Source organism: Oncorhynchus tshawytscha, linkage group LG30, assembly GCF_018296145.1.
Source record: "Oncorhynchus tshawytscha isolate Ot180627B linkage group LG30, Otsh_v2.0, whole genome shotgun sequence".
NCBI classification, from domain to species: domain Eukaryota; kingdom Metazoa; phylum Chordata; class Actinopteri; order Salmoniformes; family Salmonidae; genus Oncorhynchus; species Oncorhynchus tshawytscha.
The window spans coordinates 22616003-22635725 of NC_056458.1; the positions used below are offsets into that span (position 1 = coordinate 22616003).

The 19723-nt window shown below is 41.7% G+C and overlaps 1 protein-coding gene across 4 annotated transcripts in view; it reads left to right on the forward strand.

The window, feature by feature from the left end:
* Window positions 1-19723, forward strand: part of LOC112228568 (cytospin-B) — a 195012-nt gene that overhangs the window by 160932 nt on the left and 14357 nt on the right. For all 4 annotated transcript variants that reach the window (XM_024393993.1, XM_024393992.2, XM_024393991.2 and 1 more), the window contains one exon: window positions 12230-12346. In XM_024393993.1, coding sequence (XP_024249761.1) covers window positions 12230-12346 — 117 coding nt within the window. The remainder of the gene's footprint in view (window positions 1-12229; window positions 12347-19723) is intronic.

The window sequence follows — 19723 nt, forward strand, 5'->3', positions numbered from 1 at the left end:
TCCTGTGTGTGTGTGTCGGGGTAGGTTCCTTGTTCCTTGTCAATCATTGGCTTATTGGTGAAATCAGCAGTCAGACAATATCTTCTTTAAGTAAGTAAATTAAACCTTTATTAATGCAATTGCAGATAGAAGTTGACAATGGAAACATAGCATGTGTGTTTCAGAGTAAGTTCTGCACCCCACCTAAGTGCGCAGCTGATTTTATATGTGATCACTCCTTAGTGGTATGATCACCTGCGTCAATGTACAGGTGAAGTCTGAGGTTTACATACACCTTACCAAATACATTCAAACTCAGTTTTTCACAATTCCTGATATTTGATCCTAGTAAAAATTCGCTCGCACACGCTTTTTCAGTTCTGCCCACAAATGTTCTATGGGATTGAGGTCAGGGCTTTGTGATGGCCACTCCAATGCCTTGACTTTGTTGTCCTTAAGCCATTTTGACACAACTTTGGAAGTATGCTTGGGGTCATTGTCCATTTGGTAGACCCATTTGCGACCAAGCTTGAACTTCCTGACTGATGTCTTGAGATGTTGCTTCAATATATCCACATAATTTGGCTTCCTCATGATGCCATCTATTTTGTGAAGTGCACCAGTCCCTCCTGCAGCAAAGCACCCCCACAACATGATGCTGCCACCCCAGTGCTTTACTGTTGGGATGGTGTTCTTCGGCTTGCAAGCCTCCCCCTTTTTCCTCCAAACATAACGATGGTCATTATGGCCAAACAGTTATTTTTTGTTTCATCAGACCAGAGGACATTTCTCCAAAAAGTACAATCTTTGTCCCCATGTGCAGTTGCAAACCATAGTCTGTTTCTTTTATAGCGGTTTTGGAGCAGTGGCTTCTTCCTTGCTGAGTGGCCTTTCAGGTTATATCGATATTGGACTCGTTTTTACTGTGGATATAGATACTTTTGTACCTGTTTCCTCCAGCATCTTCACAAGGTCCTTTGCTGTTGTTCTGGGATTGATTTGCACTTTTCGCAGCAAAGTACGTTCATCTCTAGGAGACAGTCTCTCTCCTTCCTGAGCAGTATGACGGCTGCGTGGTCCCATGGTGTTTATACTTGCGTACTGTTTGTACAGATGAACGTGATTCTTTCAGGCATTTGGAAAATATTCCCAAGGAAGAACCAGACTTGTGGAGGTCTACAATTTTTTTTCTGAGGTCTTGGCTGATTTCTTTTGATGATGTCAAGCAAAGAGGCACTGAGTTTGAAGGTAAGCCTTGAAATACATCCACAGGTACACCTCCAATAGACTCAAATTATGTCAGTTAGCCTATCAGCAGCTTCTAAAGCCATGACATAATTTTCTGGAATTTTCCAAGCTGTTTAAAGGCACAGTCAACTTAGTGTATGTAAACTTCTGACCCACTGGAATTGTGATACTGTGAATTATAAGTTAAATAATTTGTCTGTAAACAATTGTTGGAAAAATTATTTGTGTCATGCACAAAGTAGATGTCCTACCGACTTGCCAAAACTATAGTTTGGTAACAAGAAATTTGTGGAGTGGTTGAAAAATGAGTTTTAATGACTCCAACCTTATTGTATGTAAACATCCGACTTCAACTGTATATATACAGCAATTTGCTGAGGTTACCTTATAAGGTAACCTAGTAACCTAGTACAGTAGCTTCTCTGAATTCATTAGCATTGTCCACTGTCACACAAGATCAAAATGTCTAAACCAGACAGTGGTTACTTCTCTTTATCTAGTTTAGGTCTGACTCAGACCTAGCCCGCAAGCAAACTCTTGCAACAGCTAGGGCTTAAGCACAAAGACTAATATAGATGGCTTGTGCAACATATAGTGGCAGAGTTTTTAGGCACATAGCAACAGTATCTATTATAAGGCCTGCAGCAAAACATATGAATCTTACGGTCCTCTTAATCAATAATGGGGAGGGTCTTTGGGACCCTAACCCCTTCATGTGTGTCCCTGTCCGGCACTGGCTGCACCTAACTTTCAGGCTGTCATTGCTCATGATGATGATTCATTGCATGACCCATTACTGCTGCTTCCCTTTTCTTTGTTTTGCCTTTCTTTGTGTTTTTTCTTTGTTCACACACTACTCAAATAGAGACAGACAGAGAGAGGTGCTCAGGGCTTAATGGTGGTAGTACGGACACTGATGGAGAGTACCTCATCAGTCGTACAACTCTCAGTAAATGTGAATGTGGACTTTCCTGCTTTAGCAGACCAGGCTGATTGGTTTTACCAGTGTGTGTGTGTGTGTGTGTGTGTGTGTGTGTGTGTGTGTGTGTGTGTGTGTGTGTGTGTGTGTGTGTGTGTGTGTGTGTGTGTGTGTGTGTGTGTGTGTGTGTGTGTGTGTGTGTGTGTGTGTGTGTGCGTACGTACGTCCATGCATACGCACGTTCTCCATCATCAGGCAGTATGAGTGTGTTTTCTCTCATTGGTCATGGAGCCCTCAGAGAGTGAGAGTGTGTGTGCTCCATCATCAGCCAGTGGGCAGTGGATTTCCTCTCTCCACTTCAACACCATAATGTGATAATGGCACACTGTCATCTGGGTGTCAAGTGTCATAATAGCAGGCTGGCTTTCACCCACTTCATTTAGCTATTATCTACATGTTATCCACTTGCACTTTTTTACTGTCACAGGAAGTTAGATAACACTTGCAGTGAATCCTATTACTCTGTATGGTTTTATTGTGACTCCAATTGTTTCTATATAAATACATTTTCTTGTGAAAATGGGGCCAGTGTGGTTGATGTGAGAGAGATGACTGTTGGTTTGTGCTGTAGTGTAGAGAGCTTTATTAAAAGTATTGGAATACAGCCTTCTTTGTTATCTCAGCTGCTGGCAATATTGTATTTTGAGGCCTTCTGACTGGCTGGCTGATATGCTGACTGGACCTCTTAATGCAATCATACTGTAGATGTTATTTTAAAGCTGGATTTCTGCCAAAGCAAGTGTTTAGGCTTGCTATCAACCTCATGCTCGCTCAATCCATCTCTCTCGCCCACTCCCCCCTCTTCTCGCTCTCCCTTCTTCTCCTTGTCGCCCACTCCCCCGCACTCGCTTTCCCATTCTCTCTCTCACTCCCACCACCCTCCTCACTCTGTCTCTGTCTCTGTCTCTGTCTCTCTCTCTCTCTCTCTCTCTCTCTCTCTCTCTCTCTCTCTCTCTCTCTCTCTCTCTCTCTCTCTCTCTCTCTCTCTCTCTCTCTCTCTCTCTCTCTCTCTCTCTCTCTCTCTCTCTCTCTCTCTCTCTCTCTTTGGTTCTTTTAACCGGGCAGCTCAGTATTCTGTGTGGAGCGAGACGTTTCCTGTCGCTTGATGCTGTGTTTGCTTTTCTGAGTCTGGTCCCAGAGTGCTCATCCCGTCTGCTGTTGTTTTAACATTCATGGCGCCCCTCTCTTCCCCTGTCTCTCCCCATCCCCCTTTCTCTACCCCCGCCCGAGCATGGCCTGGCCAGACCAAGATGTAAGTCTGTGCTCCACACACACAAAGGCACAAACACGCAGAAAGACGCAGCTGTAATCACTGCCAAATATGCTTTTACAAAGTATTGAATACTTATGTAAATTAGATATTTCTGTATTTCATATTCAATAAATCTGCAGAAGTTTCTAAAAACATGTTTTCACTTTGACATCATGGGGTATTGTGTGTAGAGGAGTGATAATCAATTTAATAGATTTTGATTTCAGGCTGTAACACAAACAAATGTGACTGACCGGCTCAAATTGGTCTTATGTAGCAAAATTTGTGGAGCAAAATTAGTTTTTTTTACATTGGATTAAAGTACTGACTCAGAGAGAGAACATTTTATATAATACACTACAGTTGAGGAACAATGGGAAAGTAATTCTGCTTTGAAAGTTGATACATTTGTAACCTCACTTTTGAGAAAATGGCCCTTGAATAATTTGGTAAGCTCTTCTTTATCTACACCCATTCAGCATCGTTCACACCCTCTTAAGCCTTACCCCAACCCATTTCTTTAAGGATTCACATGTGAGGCCATGCACTAAACAACGAAAGATTTAAAGACTAAAGGCTGGTTTATACTACGTCTATCGACAGTTGTCGCAGTGACATCATGAATATTCTATTGTCGTCCTACATCAAATAAACCCACCCGTTTAAAAAGGAATTTAGTATATGTCAATCTAGCAAACCAGGCAGCTAAAAACAACTTTCTAAACAAAGTTTTGGTTTGTTTCTATCTTGTTAGCTAACTAGCTAATGTTAAGTTAGCTGGCTAGCCAGTTAAAATAATGACCATATCTTATAGCTGACAACGTCTTCACTTTAGCTCTTTTGTCTTCATTATTACAGGAAAATAAACTCAAAACAAAATCATTATTTGCACATTAATGGCGAGCCAATTACAGAAAAATGGCTTACGGTTGTGAGTGTGATGAAATAAAAGCAGGGCATTCTACCGGAGAATTTTAGAATTTGGACACTGTCTCGTTGGCCTAACGTTATATCCTAATTTTACTTTGGTGCAGGTTATGTTTTCTTCACATTATCGTCTCTGGTAAGCACATACTATATCAAATACGACCAAAGTTTTGTCACATGTACTGGGTACAGAAGGTGTAATGAAGTGGTTACTTGCATAGCGGAGTCTTTTGTTTAGACATGTAGCTAGCTAGCTAGCTAGCTAAACAATTAAACATAATCCCTCATTCATAACATTACTACCCTGAATCTGCAGGTAGCTAACCAACCAGGTTTAATGTTAGCTAGCTAGCTAAAATTAGGCAATAACTAGCAATGCAAATGGCTCTGAGATACAAATAATATTACTACACAGATCATACACTTAAAGTTAGCTAGCGAGCTAACAGTAGGATTTAACTTGAAATGAAAACAACTTTCTGACTAAATTTAAAATAATATAATATCTGAAAATGTAGCTAGCTAGACTATCTTACCCATATACATCGATGGACGCCTGTCCCTCTCTGTCACGGATGCCATGGTTGCCCTTAGATTGAAGATGTAATCCGGAGACCGGTGTTTTATACAACAGCCTTCTGTGCGTTTTCTTTTTGCAATCAAACACCAGCATTTTTCTACATCTCCTTGGCTATCATTTCCACCAGGCATTCCACTGATTTCAAAACTCAGTCCTCCAGAAAATGGAGAGCAACACTTTTGCAGTTCTACTAGGTGATATCTTTCAAAAAAGCAACATTAGGGGGATCACGTGACCCTTGAACGAGATGGCCGCATGAACTAAGAGCTCCGCACAAGTAGTTTCCAATTCCTAATCTTACCTCCACTCCAAGTTCAAACTCATTTAGCTTTAGTAAGAAAAAGTCATGGCGGCTACAAAAGGCGACACTACAGGTGACATTTTTACCCGGACTCGAGTATTAGCGACGGAAAAAGCCTCCAAGAAGAAGCTAGCTTCAGAAAAAACTAGCGCCATTAGCCAGGAGCAAGAGAACCCGCTCCCCCCACGAGGCACAACGAATGCCAACCTCGCACTCTGTCGAAGACATCCTTTCTGAGTTGAGATCCCAACGTACAGAACTAAACACTAAATTAGATGCCATTAACTCTCAGCTCAGTGCGATAGGGGGCAAGGTGACAATCCTGGAAAACGCTATGCCTGACATCAACAACAAGATAACCATAAATGCGGGGCGCCTGGACGAGGCAGAGGGGCGAATCCTATCCTTGGAAAACTTATTGACAGATGCCATGGAAACAATAGCATATGCTAAAAAGAAATTCGAGCATCTGGAAGAGAAAACAGAGGACCTGGAAAACAGGGGGCGAAGGAATAATTGTGTTCTATTCAATCTGGGCGAAAAAGAAGAGGGAAACATGCCACTGATCCGCTACCTGCAAGACAAACTTCCCGAGTGGCTCCACATGTCCACCGACAGGCCCATAGAACTCGAGAGAGCTCACCGAGCACTGAGGCCCCCACCAGCAGCCAGACAACCACCGCGCCCAATCACCATACGTTTCCTGAGATTCACCGACAAGGAACGAGTCCTACAGGTGGCGAAAAACAACACCATCACAGTGGGAAACGCCAAACTCGCTTTACACCAGGACCTGTCAGCTGGAATACGCCGAAAGCGCCGAGAATTTGACGAAGTGAAGAAATACTCCATTGACCGAGGCATCTTCAGGGGATTCAAATACCCAAACGAGCTCAGGATTCTTCACCAAGGAGCCTTGCGACACTTCAAAACTCCCGAAGAGGCAAAATGTTTTTTGAAAGACAATCCTGGCCAATGAGAAACAGACCAATGACTAAATGCGATTAATGCCATTTCTAAAGGAGGTAAGACGACATATAGCCGATATCCAGAGACCCACCCCCTAAATGTCATTATAGCCGTCCAATTTATATTTATTTTCCTTTAACTGAGAGGGATGGGCTGTATAGCCTAACCTAGGCCTACTCATGTTTCAGCCTACTTTTATTTCCCTGTTTTTTTGTTGCTATTATTACTTGGGGTTCACTATGTCCCTTGGGGGAGGTATATGTAGGCTGGGCTATTGATTTTATTTTTCTCCCCTCTTTTACTGTGGTCTGGACGAGGGCAACTGTGTCATTTACTCAATGCGGGGTGGAGAGGATGAGGCATTTCTTTGGTGGGGAGAGGGAGACGTTGTGCGTTGCTAACTGTTCCCGGTTTTTGTTTTATTTGGAACACAGAATTGAGACTGAGCGGGGGGGTAATAGATCCAACGGGATCTGTCGAGTTGTTTGGGAACTCTGCTGGGGTGTTCAGAGATGATTATTTTATGTACACCATTTATATTCCTTTTATGTGAACGCAGCTGTAACTACTATCCACTTTTACCCAGCGATGACTTGCACTAAAGTTCGATTACTGTTCGATGACTAGTACCTTAAATCTATTGACATGGAACTGCCATGGTCTAGGGCATGCAATAAAACGAAAAAAGATACTATGTGCTCTAAAAAAGGAAAAAGCAGACATCGCGCTATTTCAAGAGACACACCTCTGTGATGCTGAACATGCCAAACTCCACAGAGCTTGGGTGGGACAGGTGTATTTCTCATCTTTCAAATCAAACAGTAGAGGCACAGCCATACTTATCCATAAAAATGTTCCATTCATAATTGACAAAAACATATCTGATCCAGAGGGGAGATTTATTTTGATAACTGGGTCACTATATGGTCAACCAATTACTATATTAAACATATACGCCCCTAACACAGATACTCCTGCCTTCATGTCAAAAATTATAACCCTGTTCAATGAGCATTGTGTCTCCTTTGGCGTGGTGGCCGGAGATTTTAATTGTACCCTTAACCCAACCCTAGACAAATCATCTCAAGTCCCCACCACAAATCCTAGATCTGCAAAGATGTTGAACTCTCTTACTAAAGAGATGGGACTGATAGATATCTGGAGAGAGACTAATAGCTCATCTATGGACTATACATACTACTCTAATGTCCATAACACCTACTCCCGTATAGATTACATTTTTATCCCAAAGAGTTTCATAAATTCAGCCACTTGTACAATCGGACCCATTGCACTTTCAGATCACGCCTTTGTCCACCTCCGCTTTGACCTCTGCAAAAACATCCCGAGGTCAAAGAGCTGGAAATTCAACACCTCCATGCTATCAAATGACGTGTTCCATACATTGGTAACTACATGGATAGACAACTACACACAAGATAATAAAGATTCTCCTGTTTCTCCGGCCACAATGTGGGACGCTGCTAAAGCCACACTAAGAGGTCATCTAATTGCATATGCTTCCTCTAAGAAAAAAGCAATGGAAGCACACAGGCTAGATCTTGAGAGGGAGCTGGAATGCTGTGAAAAAATACATAAACAATCCCTAGACAGCACCTCCTGGAGTCATCTTAAAGCAGCCAAAGCCAAACTGAATTTGGACTACACTCGGGAGATTAAAAAAAAAGTTTTCTTTACTAAACAGAAATACCATGAGTATGGCAATAGGCCCAGTAGATTGCTTGCTTACCAATTAAAAAAGGAGCAGTCAGAGCGTACAATCATGGCTATCCGAACAGCAGAGGACGAGGTCACATATGAAAAAAAAAAAGATCAATTTAACTTTTCATGATTTTTACTGCAAACTATATACCTCTGAGAGAAAACACACGGAGGCAGAACTCCACTCTTTCCTAGAGGGAATCTCGCTACCTAAACTATCAGAGACCGACCAAGAAGATCTCAACTCCCCCTTCACTCCTGAGGAGATCCTGGAGGCAATTACCTCCATGCCACCTAATAAGTCCCCAGGCCCAGATGGATTCCCCAGAGAGTTCTACAAAGCTTTTTGGCCCCAGCTCAGCCCTATCTTCATGCCAATGCTGGAGGATTTTTGCAAAAACTGAGTTCTCCCAGACTCAATGCACACAGCTCGCATTACAGTGTTGCTAAAAAAGGACAAGGACCCCCTATCCTGCTCGTCCTTCCGGCCCATAAGCTTGTTGGATTTCGACTATAAAATAATTACCAAATTGCTCGCCAAAAGACTAAACACTCTTCTTCCCAAAATAATAAAAGCGGACCAAACTGGATTTATTACAGACAGATACTCTTCTGATAACATTCGCCGTCTTTTTGATATTATTGATCAAGTAAACACACAGAAGACCCCTGTCCTGCTGGCTTCACTGGATGCTGAGAAGGCGTTTGACAGGATGGAGTGGAGCTTTCTGTTTTCAGTCTTTTGAAAAGTTCAATATGGGCCCAAATTTTATTAAATGGATCAAATCACTATACTCTCATCCAAATACCATGGTGACTACTAATGGACTGAACTCTGACAGATTCCCTCTGGAACGGGGCACAAGACAAGGGTGCTCGCTGTCCCCGCTGTTCTACTTGTTGGGGGCGGAGCCTCTGGCAGAGCTGATAAGGAGCAATCCAAGTATTATGGGTGTTTCTGCAGGCGGCCTGCAGCACAAGATTTCGCTTTACTCGGATGATGTCTTGCTCTACATATCCAACCCTGAGAAATCCCTCCCTCTCATTTTAGACACAATTGCTCAGTATGGCAAGTTTCCAGGTTATAAGATCAATTTTAACAAATCCACTGTCTGCCCTCTCAATATTACACTCACCAGCTCTATGAAGACACGTTGTCCTTTCCAATGGAAAACACAGGGGTTTCAATACCTCGGGATCTTCATAACACCAGATCTGAATAGCCTTTTTAAGGAAAATTATCTTCCACTCCTGGATCGAATCAAGAACGATCTCCAAACCTGGATCTCCCTCCCAATTAGCTTAGAAGGAAGAATTAATGTAATCCGTATTTCAGATGCTCCCATGCTATCTCCCAGTTTCCTTCTTCAAAACAACTAACCAAAGCATCACCAAATTTATATGGGGCAATAAAAAACCTAGGATCAAGTTTTCCACTCTATCGAAACCTGAATCTAAGGGTGGTCTTGCTCTTCCCTCCCTTCAATTGTACTACTGGTCTGCCCAAATCCGCAACATGCTAATATGGATCACAAACAGACAAGAGTCAACGTGGATTCAGATAGAAGCCCAATCCTGTGGTTCATTGCCCTTAAGCTCAATTATATTCATTAATAACTTTAGTGAAGTGGGCAACATAGCCAAAACCTTTGTGATTTACAGCACCCTAATAGCGTGGAGGGACTGTAAGAAATACCTGGGCATTTCCTCCCAAATATGTTCTCACTTGCCTATAGTAGGCAACCCAGACTTGCCAAAAGCCTTGAGGGATGCCAACTTTAATCTTTGGCATACTCTAGGAATCAGGACCTTTTCAGACCTATTTCATCAGAAAACCACTACACTGAAATCCTTTCAAGAGCTCTGCAGTGAATTCGATGTGCCAAGATCCCATTTTTTAAAATATCTTCAAATTAGACATGTAATTTCCTCATTTACCTCCAAGAGGAGGTTTAGAACTCAGTTGAATGAAGTTGAAACCCTTCTTGTCACAGCACAATCCATTAAAGGCAAAATATCTTACATCTATAGACTCCTTTCTGAGAAAGGAAGCTCCTCCTTCACTCCTTTGAAAATAATCTGGGAAAAGGACCTTGGTCTGACTATCAGTGATGAGTTATGGGCGGAGGTTTGCGACAGGGTATACTGCTCCTCTACCAGTGTAAAAATGAAAGAATCTAATTACAAATTTTTGTACAAATTTTATTATACTCCTTTGAGACTCCATAGAATGAAAACAGATATGTCTCCTAACTGTAAAAGATGTACCTCTGAAAGTGGAACCTATATGCATGTATTTTGGAGCTGTAGAGAGATTGCCAGATTCTGGCAATCTGTACATACTGCTGCACAGAAAATACTAGAGGTACAGTTTGATATGACCCCGTGTATCTATCTTCTTAATGCCCAGCAGGACTTTGTTCTTGATCCTGACAGAGAAAATTTGCTTATGACTATTACATACTTTGCTAAGGAATGTATTCTTCTATTGTGGGCCTCTAATACCCCTCCTACATTTAAAATGTGGATTGACCAAATTGTTGACTTTCTTCCTCTTGAAAAGCTCACTTATGACCTCCACAAGAGACAGCCCAAGTTTGATAGACTCTGGTCTCCACTATTCAACTATATTTCAAACTGGACAGAGTGAACGGGGTGACTAGGGAAATGCGCAGATACAGTGCCTTGCGAAAGTATTCGGCCCCCTTGAACTTTGCGACCTTTTGCCACATTTCAGGCTTCAAACATAAAGATATAAAACTGTATTTTTTTGTGAAGAATCAACAACAAGTGGGACACAATCATGAAGTGGAACGACATTTATTGGATATTTCAAACTTTTTTAACAAATCAAAAACTGAAAAATTGGGCGTGCAAAATTATTCAGCCCCTTTACTTTCAGTGCAGCAAACTCTCTCCAGAAGTTCAGTGAGGATCTCTGAATGATCCAATGTTGACCTAAATGACTAATGATGATAAATACAATCCACCTGTGTGTAATCAAGTCTCCGTATAAATGCACCTGCACTGTGATAGTCTCAGAGGTCAGGTTTAAAGCGCAGAGAGCACATTGACCCCCTGTATATAGCCTCGCTATTGTTATTTTATTGTGTTACTTTTTATTATTTTTCACTTTAGTTTATTTGGTAAATATTTTCTTAACTCTTTCTTGAACTGCACAGTTGGTTAAGGGCTTGTAAGTAAGCATTTCATGTTGTATTCGAAGCATGTGAAAAACAAAGTTTGATTTAATTTAGACCACATGGAGAATTCAATAAATCAGGTTCTTTATATGAATAAAGACTTGCTAAAGAGCAATAATTCTGCATTTTGACATGTCCCTCTGTGCACCCACTGTGATTTTAACCCACTTAACACCAACATTTCTCCATGTTTTCACCATCATTATAAAGACCTATATATTTTGTGGTTTGACAAAGTCATTTCTGAAGATTATTATTTATTTAATGTGATTAGTGATTAATTTTAAGGTCAAGAAAACCCATCCATGAAATTAAATGAACTATTCCTTTTAAAATATTTTTTTCTAAAGAAACATTGAACATCTAATAGTCAAATTATAGTGTAAAAGCAGGTGAGTTGGTTCTACTCTTTTTTTACCATTTTCCGGTATTTTGTGGTGGAAAACTGAGTAGGTCGAGCATTACACGTCAACACTGTTACCCATAGATAGACAGGCTAGAAATGTTTAAACAATTGTGTTTTTTTGTGAAGCTTGTATTCAATTGCCCCTCCCTGTTGCACACAAAAAGCTTCCATTTCCCCTGTCACAGGGGGATTTATGGCCATCAACCCTGTTACAGTCAACCCTGTTACTTTATTTGGCACTCACTAACATACATTTTAATGTAATTTTTTTATTTACTTGAGATGAGAAAATATGTTTTTTATTTTTAAGTTGAACATGACAGAATATTTATGGCAATGTTAAAATTAGGTGAAATCAAAAGTTTATTTTCACCAAGTTACACATCTCAAAAGGCACTGATTTGGTGGAACGACCCAAGTAGATAATTCCTTGAGGAACGAGCAAGAACTAAATGCAAACTAAAGCTAGTTGTCAGTGTTATATTTGTGGAAAAGGAAGGTTGAGCATGTTTCCATGCTCTCCGTTATGCATATTTACTCTATGTTAATAAATGCTTAATTTGAGCTCGTTATTGTTGTTCGAAATTCTTATTGAGACATCCACTGTTGGTACTGGAAGAAGAATGACGCCTTCCTCTCTCTCTCCATCTATCTCTCTTGTAGAACATTGATGTGACAAACTTCAGCAGCAGCTGGAGTGATGGCCTTGCATTCTGTGCTCTCCTCCACACCTACCTGCCTGCACATATCCCTTACCAGGAACTCATCAGTCAAGACAAGGTACCCACCTCGCACACATGCAGACAATTGCACGAACACACACACACTCATTCATCATTCCAATTAAGAGCTCATGAAATGGACACCCACACTGACGTGACATTTCAGATACACGCATGGATACCAGTAACATGATGACCTTCTACGTTCTCAATAAATGTTTTCTTCAAGTACATTCTTCTTCGAGTACCTCCAAAGCACCATTCATAGCGCTACACTTTAATACCTTACACTAAAGGCTATTGTATGGGAAACATAGGCCCAGATTTACTGAAGGTGTGAGGGGGCACACAACATGTTTTGTGTGTAAAGTAGCATTTCACTGTGGTGCGCAAGCGTTTGCAGCATGTAAAACCAATTGTTACGGTTTTCTTCCGTCGAAGGAGAGGAGGACCAAAATGCAGCATGGTTAGAGTTCATGGTTTTTAATATGAAAACTCAACATGAACACAAAAACAACAAACGTGGCAAAACCTGAAACAGCCCTATCTGGTGCAGAGAACACATAGACAAGAAACAATCACCCACAAAGTACCCACTGAATTTGGCTGCCTAAATATAGTTCCCAATCAGAGACAACGATAGACAGCTGCCTATAATTGAGAACCAATCAAGGCAACCATAGACATACAATATACCTAGAAAGGAGACAGGCCCATAAACATACAAAACCCCTAGACAAGACAAAAAACACATACATCACCCATGTCACACCCTGACCTAACCAAAATAACAAGGAAAACAAAGAATACTAAGGTCAGGGTGTGACACCAATAAAACATTGTGGAGCATGTACCTTTACATTTGGGAGATCCTCCAAAGCACCAATGATAGCACCACAATTGAATCCCTTAGACTAAGGCCTAGATTCCATCCGGACCATGGAAGACCCGTGCTAAAGCGCAATTACAATTTAAAGTTAATGTTTCCACGCTCGAGAAGGCAGTGTTCACAGTAAACAGTTGCGTATGTCGGCTATTTCCAGAATGAAGTCCAGAATGAATCTAGTCGCAAAGGCTTTTGTATGAGAAACACAGAGCATGTAACTATAAGGATACCCTCTCTCACCTGGTGTTAAAGAGAAACAGCTATATATTAGTTTTGACAGAGACAGCAATGCTGTATGTACAGTACCAGTCAAAAGTTTGGACACACCTACTCTTTGAATGGTTTTTCTTCATTTTTAATATTCTCTATGTTGTCGAATAATAGTGAAGACATCAAAACGATGAAATAACACATATGGAATCATGCAGTGACCAAAATAGTCTCCCTTTGCCTTGATGACATCTTTGGCATTCTATTGGCATTCTCCCAACCAGCTTCTTGAGGTAGTCACCAGAATGCATTTCAATTAACAGGTGTGCCTTGTTTAAAGTTAATATGTGGAATTTCTTTCTTTCTTTGAGCCAATCAGTTGTTTTGTGACATGGTAGGGATGGTATAGGGATGGTATACAGAAGATAGCCCTATTTGGTAAAAGACCAAGTCCATATTATGGCAAGAACAGCTCAAATAAGCAAAGATAATAAACAGTCCATCATTACTTTAAGACATGAAGGTCAGTCAATCCGGAAAAAGTTTCCTCAAGTGCAGTTGCAAAAACCATTAAGCGCTATGATGAAACTAGCTCTCATGAGGACCGCCACAGGAAAGGAAGACCCAGAGTTACCTCTGCTGCAGAGGATATGTTCATTAGAGTTACCTGCCTCAGAAATTGCAGCCCAAATAAATGCTTAATAAGAGCTCAAGTAACAGACACATCTCAACATCAACTGTTCAGAGGAGACTGCGTGAATCAGGCCTTCACGGTCTAATTGCTGCAATGAAACCATTGTAAATAAGACTTGCCTAGTTAAATAAAGGTTCAATAAATTAAATAAAAACACTAAAGGACACCAATAAGAAGAAGAGACTTGCTTGGACCAAGAAACACGAGCAATGAGCAATGGACATTAGACCGGTGAAAATCTGTCCTTTTGCTCTGATGAGTCCAAATTTTGTGTCTTTGTGAGACGCAGAGTAGGTGAATGGATGATCTCCCACCAGGAAGCATGGAGAAGGAGGTGTGATGGTGTGGAGTTGCTTTGTTGGTGACACTGTCACTGATTTATTTAGAATTCAAGGCACACTTCCATCACTCTCCTTCTTGGTCAAATAGCCCTTATGCAGCCTGGAGGTGTGTTTGGTCATTGTCCTGTTGAAAAACAAATGATAGTCCCACTAAGCGCAAAACAGATGGGATGGCATATCGCTGCAGAATGTTGTGGTGGAAATCTGTCCTTTGGTCTGATGAGTCCAAATTTGGTGTCTTTGTGAGACACAGAGAAGGTGAACGGATGATCTCCGCATGTGTAGTTCCCACTGTAGTATCTGTGATCTACATCTGTTTATATTAGTTACTATGCTGTTACTAAGCAGTAATGTATTACGGCAGTGTTATGTTACTACACCTAATAGGAAATGCACATGCTCACTATCGGGCCGGGGGCTGTAGAGCACGAGGCGTTTTGACTAAACAAAACTAACTGTACTCCCGTCTCCTGCCTGGTCATTTCTCCACAACACAAATATTACAGTGGCGATGAGGTGATTAAGCTTCTTAAACGGACATTCCTTGAAGGGAAGAATGTTGCGTGAGTAATGAAACTCAAAATAATTGTGTAAATCGTCAGTTATTTTTTTATTTTTTGGCCAGTAGAAAAGGCTAAGCACTGCTAGTAGGTAAAGTGTTCAGGAGCTGCCAAGTAGCAAGCCTATTGGAGTCCAGAATAGAGTGGTTAAATAAATAACCGGTAATTGAACCCATTGAAATTAGGCGATCTCAGTGGAGAAATATTGTAAAACAAGAAGAAACGTAACACATTATAACAAATGAGTGCAGTGAATGAAGTAATTGCAGAAACTTCTGAAATGAAGAAAGTGAAGAATTAGATGAAAATTAAGGAATACAAGGAATAAGGAAAATGGCAACCATTTGGTCGAGTACCAGAGTTTAAGGCTACAAAATAGAATTTTGATTCCTATTTAGAGCGTTTTGAGCGTTGGCTGGCTGCAAATGAAATCAAAGATGAAAAGATAGCAGATTTATTTCTCAGTGTTTTGGGTCCAACTGGTTATGGATTGCTGAAAGGTCTCATTGAACCAATAAAAGCAGTGGAGTTGAACTATGCAGAACTGACTGAAACTCTTTTAAGCCAATTCTCATTGCAGAACGTTTCAGATTTGACCAACGTCACCAGAGTCAAGGGGAAACCGTGGCTGACTACATCCTTGCTTTGAAAAGGCTGGCAAGTACATGTGAGTTTGCGTGATTTCTTGATGACGCTCTCCGAGACAAGTTTGTATGTGGTCTCACAGGTGAAGCATATCACAGAAGGCTTCTGTCAGAGAAGGACCTGACCTTTAAGAAAGCCTGTGATATCGCACTTGGACTTGAGCTTGTCCACAGGGATACTATTGAGCTATCGGGACGTGCAGAACGTCAGAAAGGTGTTCAAAAGGTCAGTGACACGTGGAGTTCACAAACGTTCACAAACGTCACACTTTTCTCAGTCCTGTCCTCAAGGTCACACAAGAACAAAGCAGTCCACATCACAAAGGTCTAAGCCAAGTTGCTACAGATGTGGGGGAGATAATCATCAGCACTGTGAATGTCGATTCCAAAATGAAAAGTGACACAATTGTGGAAAGGTTGGACTTCTACAGAGAGTAACAAAAGCTCCAAAACGCACAGCAGGAGCACACAAAGTGTCAGACGCAGCACAAGAAGAGGAAGGTACAACTGAAACAGTATTGGAACTGTTCACAGTGTACACAGCTCAACAACAAAAAGATGGAATCTATCTCAGCATGGAGTTAGCGGGAAAACCAGTAAACATGCAGCTGGACACAGGAGCGTCTGAATCACTTGTTCCAGAAAGACTCTACAAAGAAAAACTGAAAGACTGCCCTATTCAGCCAGCGTTCATCTGCCTTTCTTCATACACTGGTGACACTATTCCTGTGTTAGGACAGATCCAGATACCAGTCCGGTATAAGGTGAAGGAGTGAAAGCTACTGTTTGTCATTGTTAAAGGAGAAAAATCAGCCTTGCTAGGCAGAAACTGGCTACAAAAGATCAAGTTGAACTGGGGAGAAATCTTCAGTCTGAGAAATGACACACCAGTGAGTCAGGCTACACTCACTAACATGCTGGAGAAACACAAATAACTTTTCAAAGATGTCTACGGCGAAATACAAGACTTCACAGCGAAAGTTAGAGTGCAAGAAGGAACCAAGCCTATCTTTCACAAAACATGTCCAGTTCCCTATGCTCTTAAGGAAGCACTAGAGAAGGAACTGTACCACCTACAGAAGAATAACATCCTCACGAAAGTAGAGAGGAGCGACTGGGCCGATCCGATCGTTGTAGTCCCAAAGAAAGACAAGACCGTCAGAATGTGCGGAGACTACAAGGTCACAGTAAATCGCTGCATACTACCAGAGGAATATCCCCTACCAAACGCTGAAGATCTGTTTGCCACTCTAGCTGGTGGGAAGGTTTTCAGTAAGCTGGACCTGTCATTCGCTTATCAGCAACTGAAGCTGGATCTGGAGTCGGAACAGTATCTGACCATCAATACACACAAGGGGCTGTTCAGATTCAATCGCTTGGCCTATGGAATCTCGACAGCTCCAGCGATATTCCAACACACAATGGATCAGATCTTGGACGGTATAGACAATGTTGTGTGCTTCATGGACGACATCCTCATGTCAGGACCAACCATAGGAGAGCACCTTGCTCCTGAACTTTTGCGGAAAGTTTGTGGCAAACTTGTCCACATTGTTGCATCCGCTTCACCAACTGCTGCAGGCCGATACAAAGTGGAATTGGTCCCCACAATGCGAAGAAGCATTCAAGACTTGCAAACAGCGTCTGTTAAAGAGCAAGTGGCTTGCCCACTATGACACAGAGATTAAGCTGAGACTCGCGTGTAATGCATCTCCATACAGAGTAGGAGCCGTCATCTCACATGTTCTACCGTCAGGTGAAGAACACCCTATTGCATTTGCATCACGGACTCTGTCACTAAGTGAGAAAAATTATGCTCAAATTGAGAAGGAAGCCCTGAGCATAATATTCGGAGTGAAGAAGTTTCACAAATATCTCTACGGAAGGAAGTTCCAACTGCTGACAGATCACAAGCCTCTGTTCGCCATCCTTGGACCAGAATCAGCCATACCAACCATTGCTGCACTTCGAATGCAACGTTGGGCTCTGATATTACTAGCCTATGACTACGAGATCGAGTACAGACGAGCAGTGATCACGCAAATGCAGATGCACTATCAAGACTACCATGCAATAGTGACTCTGACAGTAAAGATGATAGAGCAGTCTTCCAGATCTCTCTCATCAATGAACTTCCCATATCTGCTTCAGACAGCAGAGGAAACGAGGAAAAACAAAGTCCTTTCCAAAGTCTTGGACTTAAAATTAGGCGGTTGGCCAACCTTCGTAAATGACGATAACCATCGTCCATTCATCGAAAAGAAAGACCAGTTGTCCACTGATCAAGGATGTGTTCTGTGGGGATCAAGGGTGGTGGTACCTCACACATTTCAGAGGAGACTGCTATCTGACCTGCATGAGGGACATCCAAGGATCACTCGAATGAAAGCACTCACCCGCAGTTATCTGTGGTGGCCTGGACAACAAGCCTGCTGCTGCACCTCTTCATCCATAGTCCTGGGCTGCTACACCATGGGAACGAATCCATGTGAATTACGCCGTGATTGACAAGCACATTTCCTTGTTGTCGTCGATGTCCATTCCAAGTGGATGGAAGTGTTCCCTACTCAACTGACCACAGCTGAGAAGACCATCAATATTCTCAGACACCTGTTCGCAACCTTTGGACTAGTCAAGGAGCTCGTATTGGACAATGGCCCTCCTTTCACCTCAAACGATTTTGAAATGTTTCTCAAGAAAACCGTTTCTGTAGTTACAAACAGATAAGATTAGCATTCCTGCAACATTATTTTGTTGAAATATAATTTGATCTCTGAGAAATTAAGCTAATTGATTCCACGCAAATTGGCCATTTTAATTCATTGGATTCATATAATATTCAATAAATATAGTACCGGACATCCAATTTGGAACTAACTTTTTTCTACCAATGAGTAAGACATGTGCAAACAAACAAAAATTGTCATAAGACACCCACGCCAATTCCACCTCAACAACCAGTATCGAGTATCAGTTCTCTGTCTGACAATTAGTATGGAGTATTGTTTCTTCATACCATGTAATGTATTCCCAGCAATTTTGGGGATAGTTATTTTTCCCTGTTCAGAGAATTTAGGCATTGAAGTTGTGAGGTTTATGTCCCGTCATACATTCTGATATAACCAGGTTCGGACCACTAGATGGTGCATTTCATTCTGTTAGGTTTGTTTCCTTACGCTGTTAGCAGTTTATGGGCAAGTTATGACAACAGTCCATGCTTTGTTTTTTTTAACTGGCCACTGTTTCAAATGCAAACTTTTTAGTATTGTGGCACAAATCCAATGCAAGCCAATGGTACCTATTTGAGCAATTCGAGCTTCATGTCCAACTCATCCTAAAGTATCTAAAAATGTATTGTGTTAATTATGATTTGGTCATGAAGTGCAAACATGCTAATATAGGTACCATTTGTACCATAAATGAAAAAAAAGTTAGCATTTGAAACAGGGGCCAGGTAAACAAACCCAAAGCATGAATTCAAATCAAATCAAACTGTATTTGTCACATGCGCCAAATACAACAAGTGTAGACCTTACAGTGACATGCTTACTTACAAGCACTTAACCAACGGTGCAGACATGTTGTTGCCTACCCTTACCACCTGGGGGCGGCCCGTCAGGAAGTCCTGGATCCAGTTGTAGAGGGAGGTGTTTAGTCCCAGGGTACTTAGCTTAGTGATGAGCTTCGTGGGCACTATGGTGTTGAACGCTGAGCTGTAGTCAATGAACAGCATTCTCACATAGGTGTTCCTTTTGTCCTGGTGGGAAAGGGGAGTGTGGAGTGTGATTGAGATTGCGTAATCTGTGGATATGTTGGGGCAGTATGCGAATTGGAGTGGATCTAGGGTATCCGGGAGGATGCTGTTGATGTGAGCCATGACCAGCCTTTCAAAGCACTTCATGGCTACCGACGTGAGTGCTATGGGGCAGTAATTATTTAAGCAGGTTGCCTTTGTTTCATTGGGCACAGGGACTATGGTGGTCTGCTTGAAACATATTACAGACTCGGTCAGGGAGAGGTTGAAAATGTCAATGAAGACACTTACCAGTTGGTCCACGCATGCTTTGAGTACACGTCCTGGTAATCTGTCTGGCCCCGTG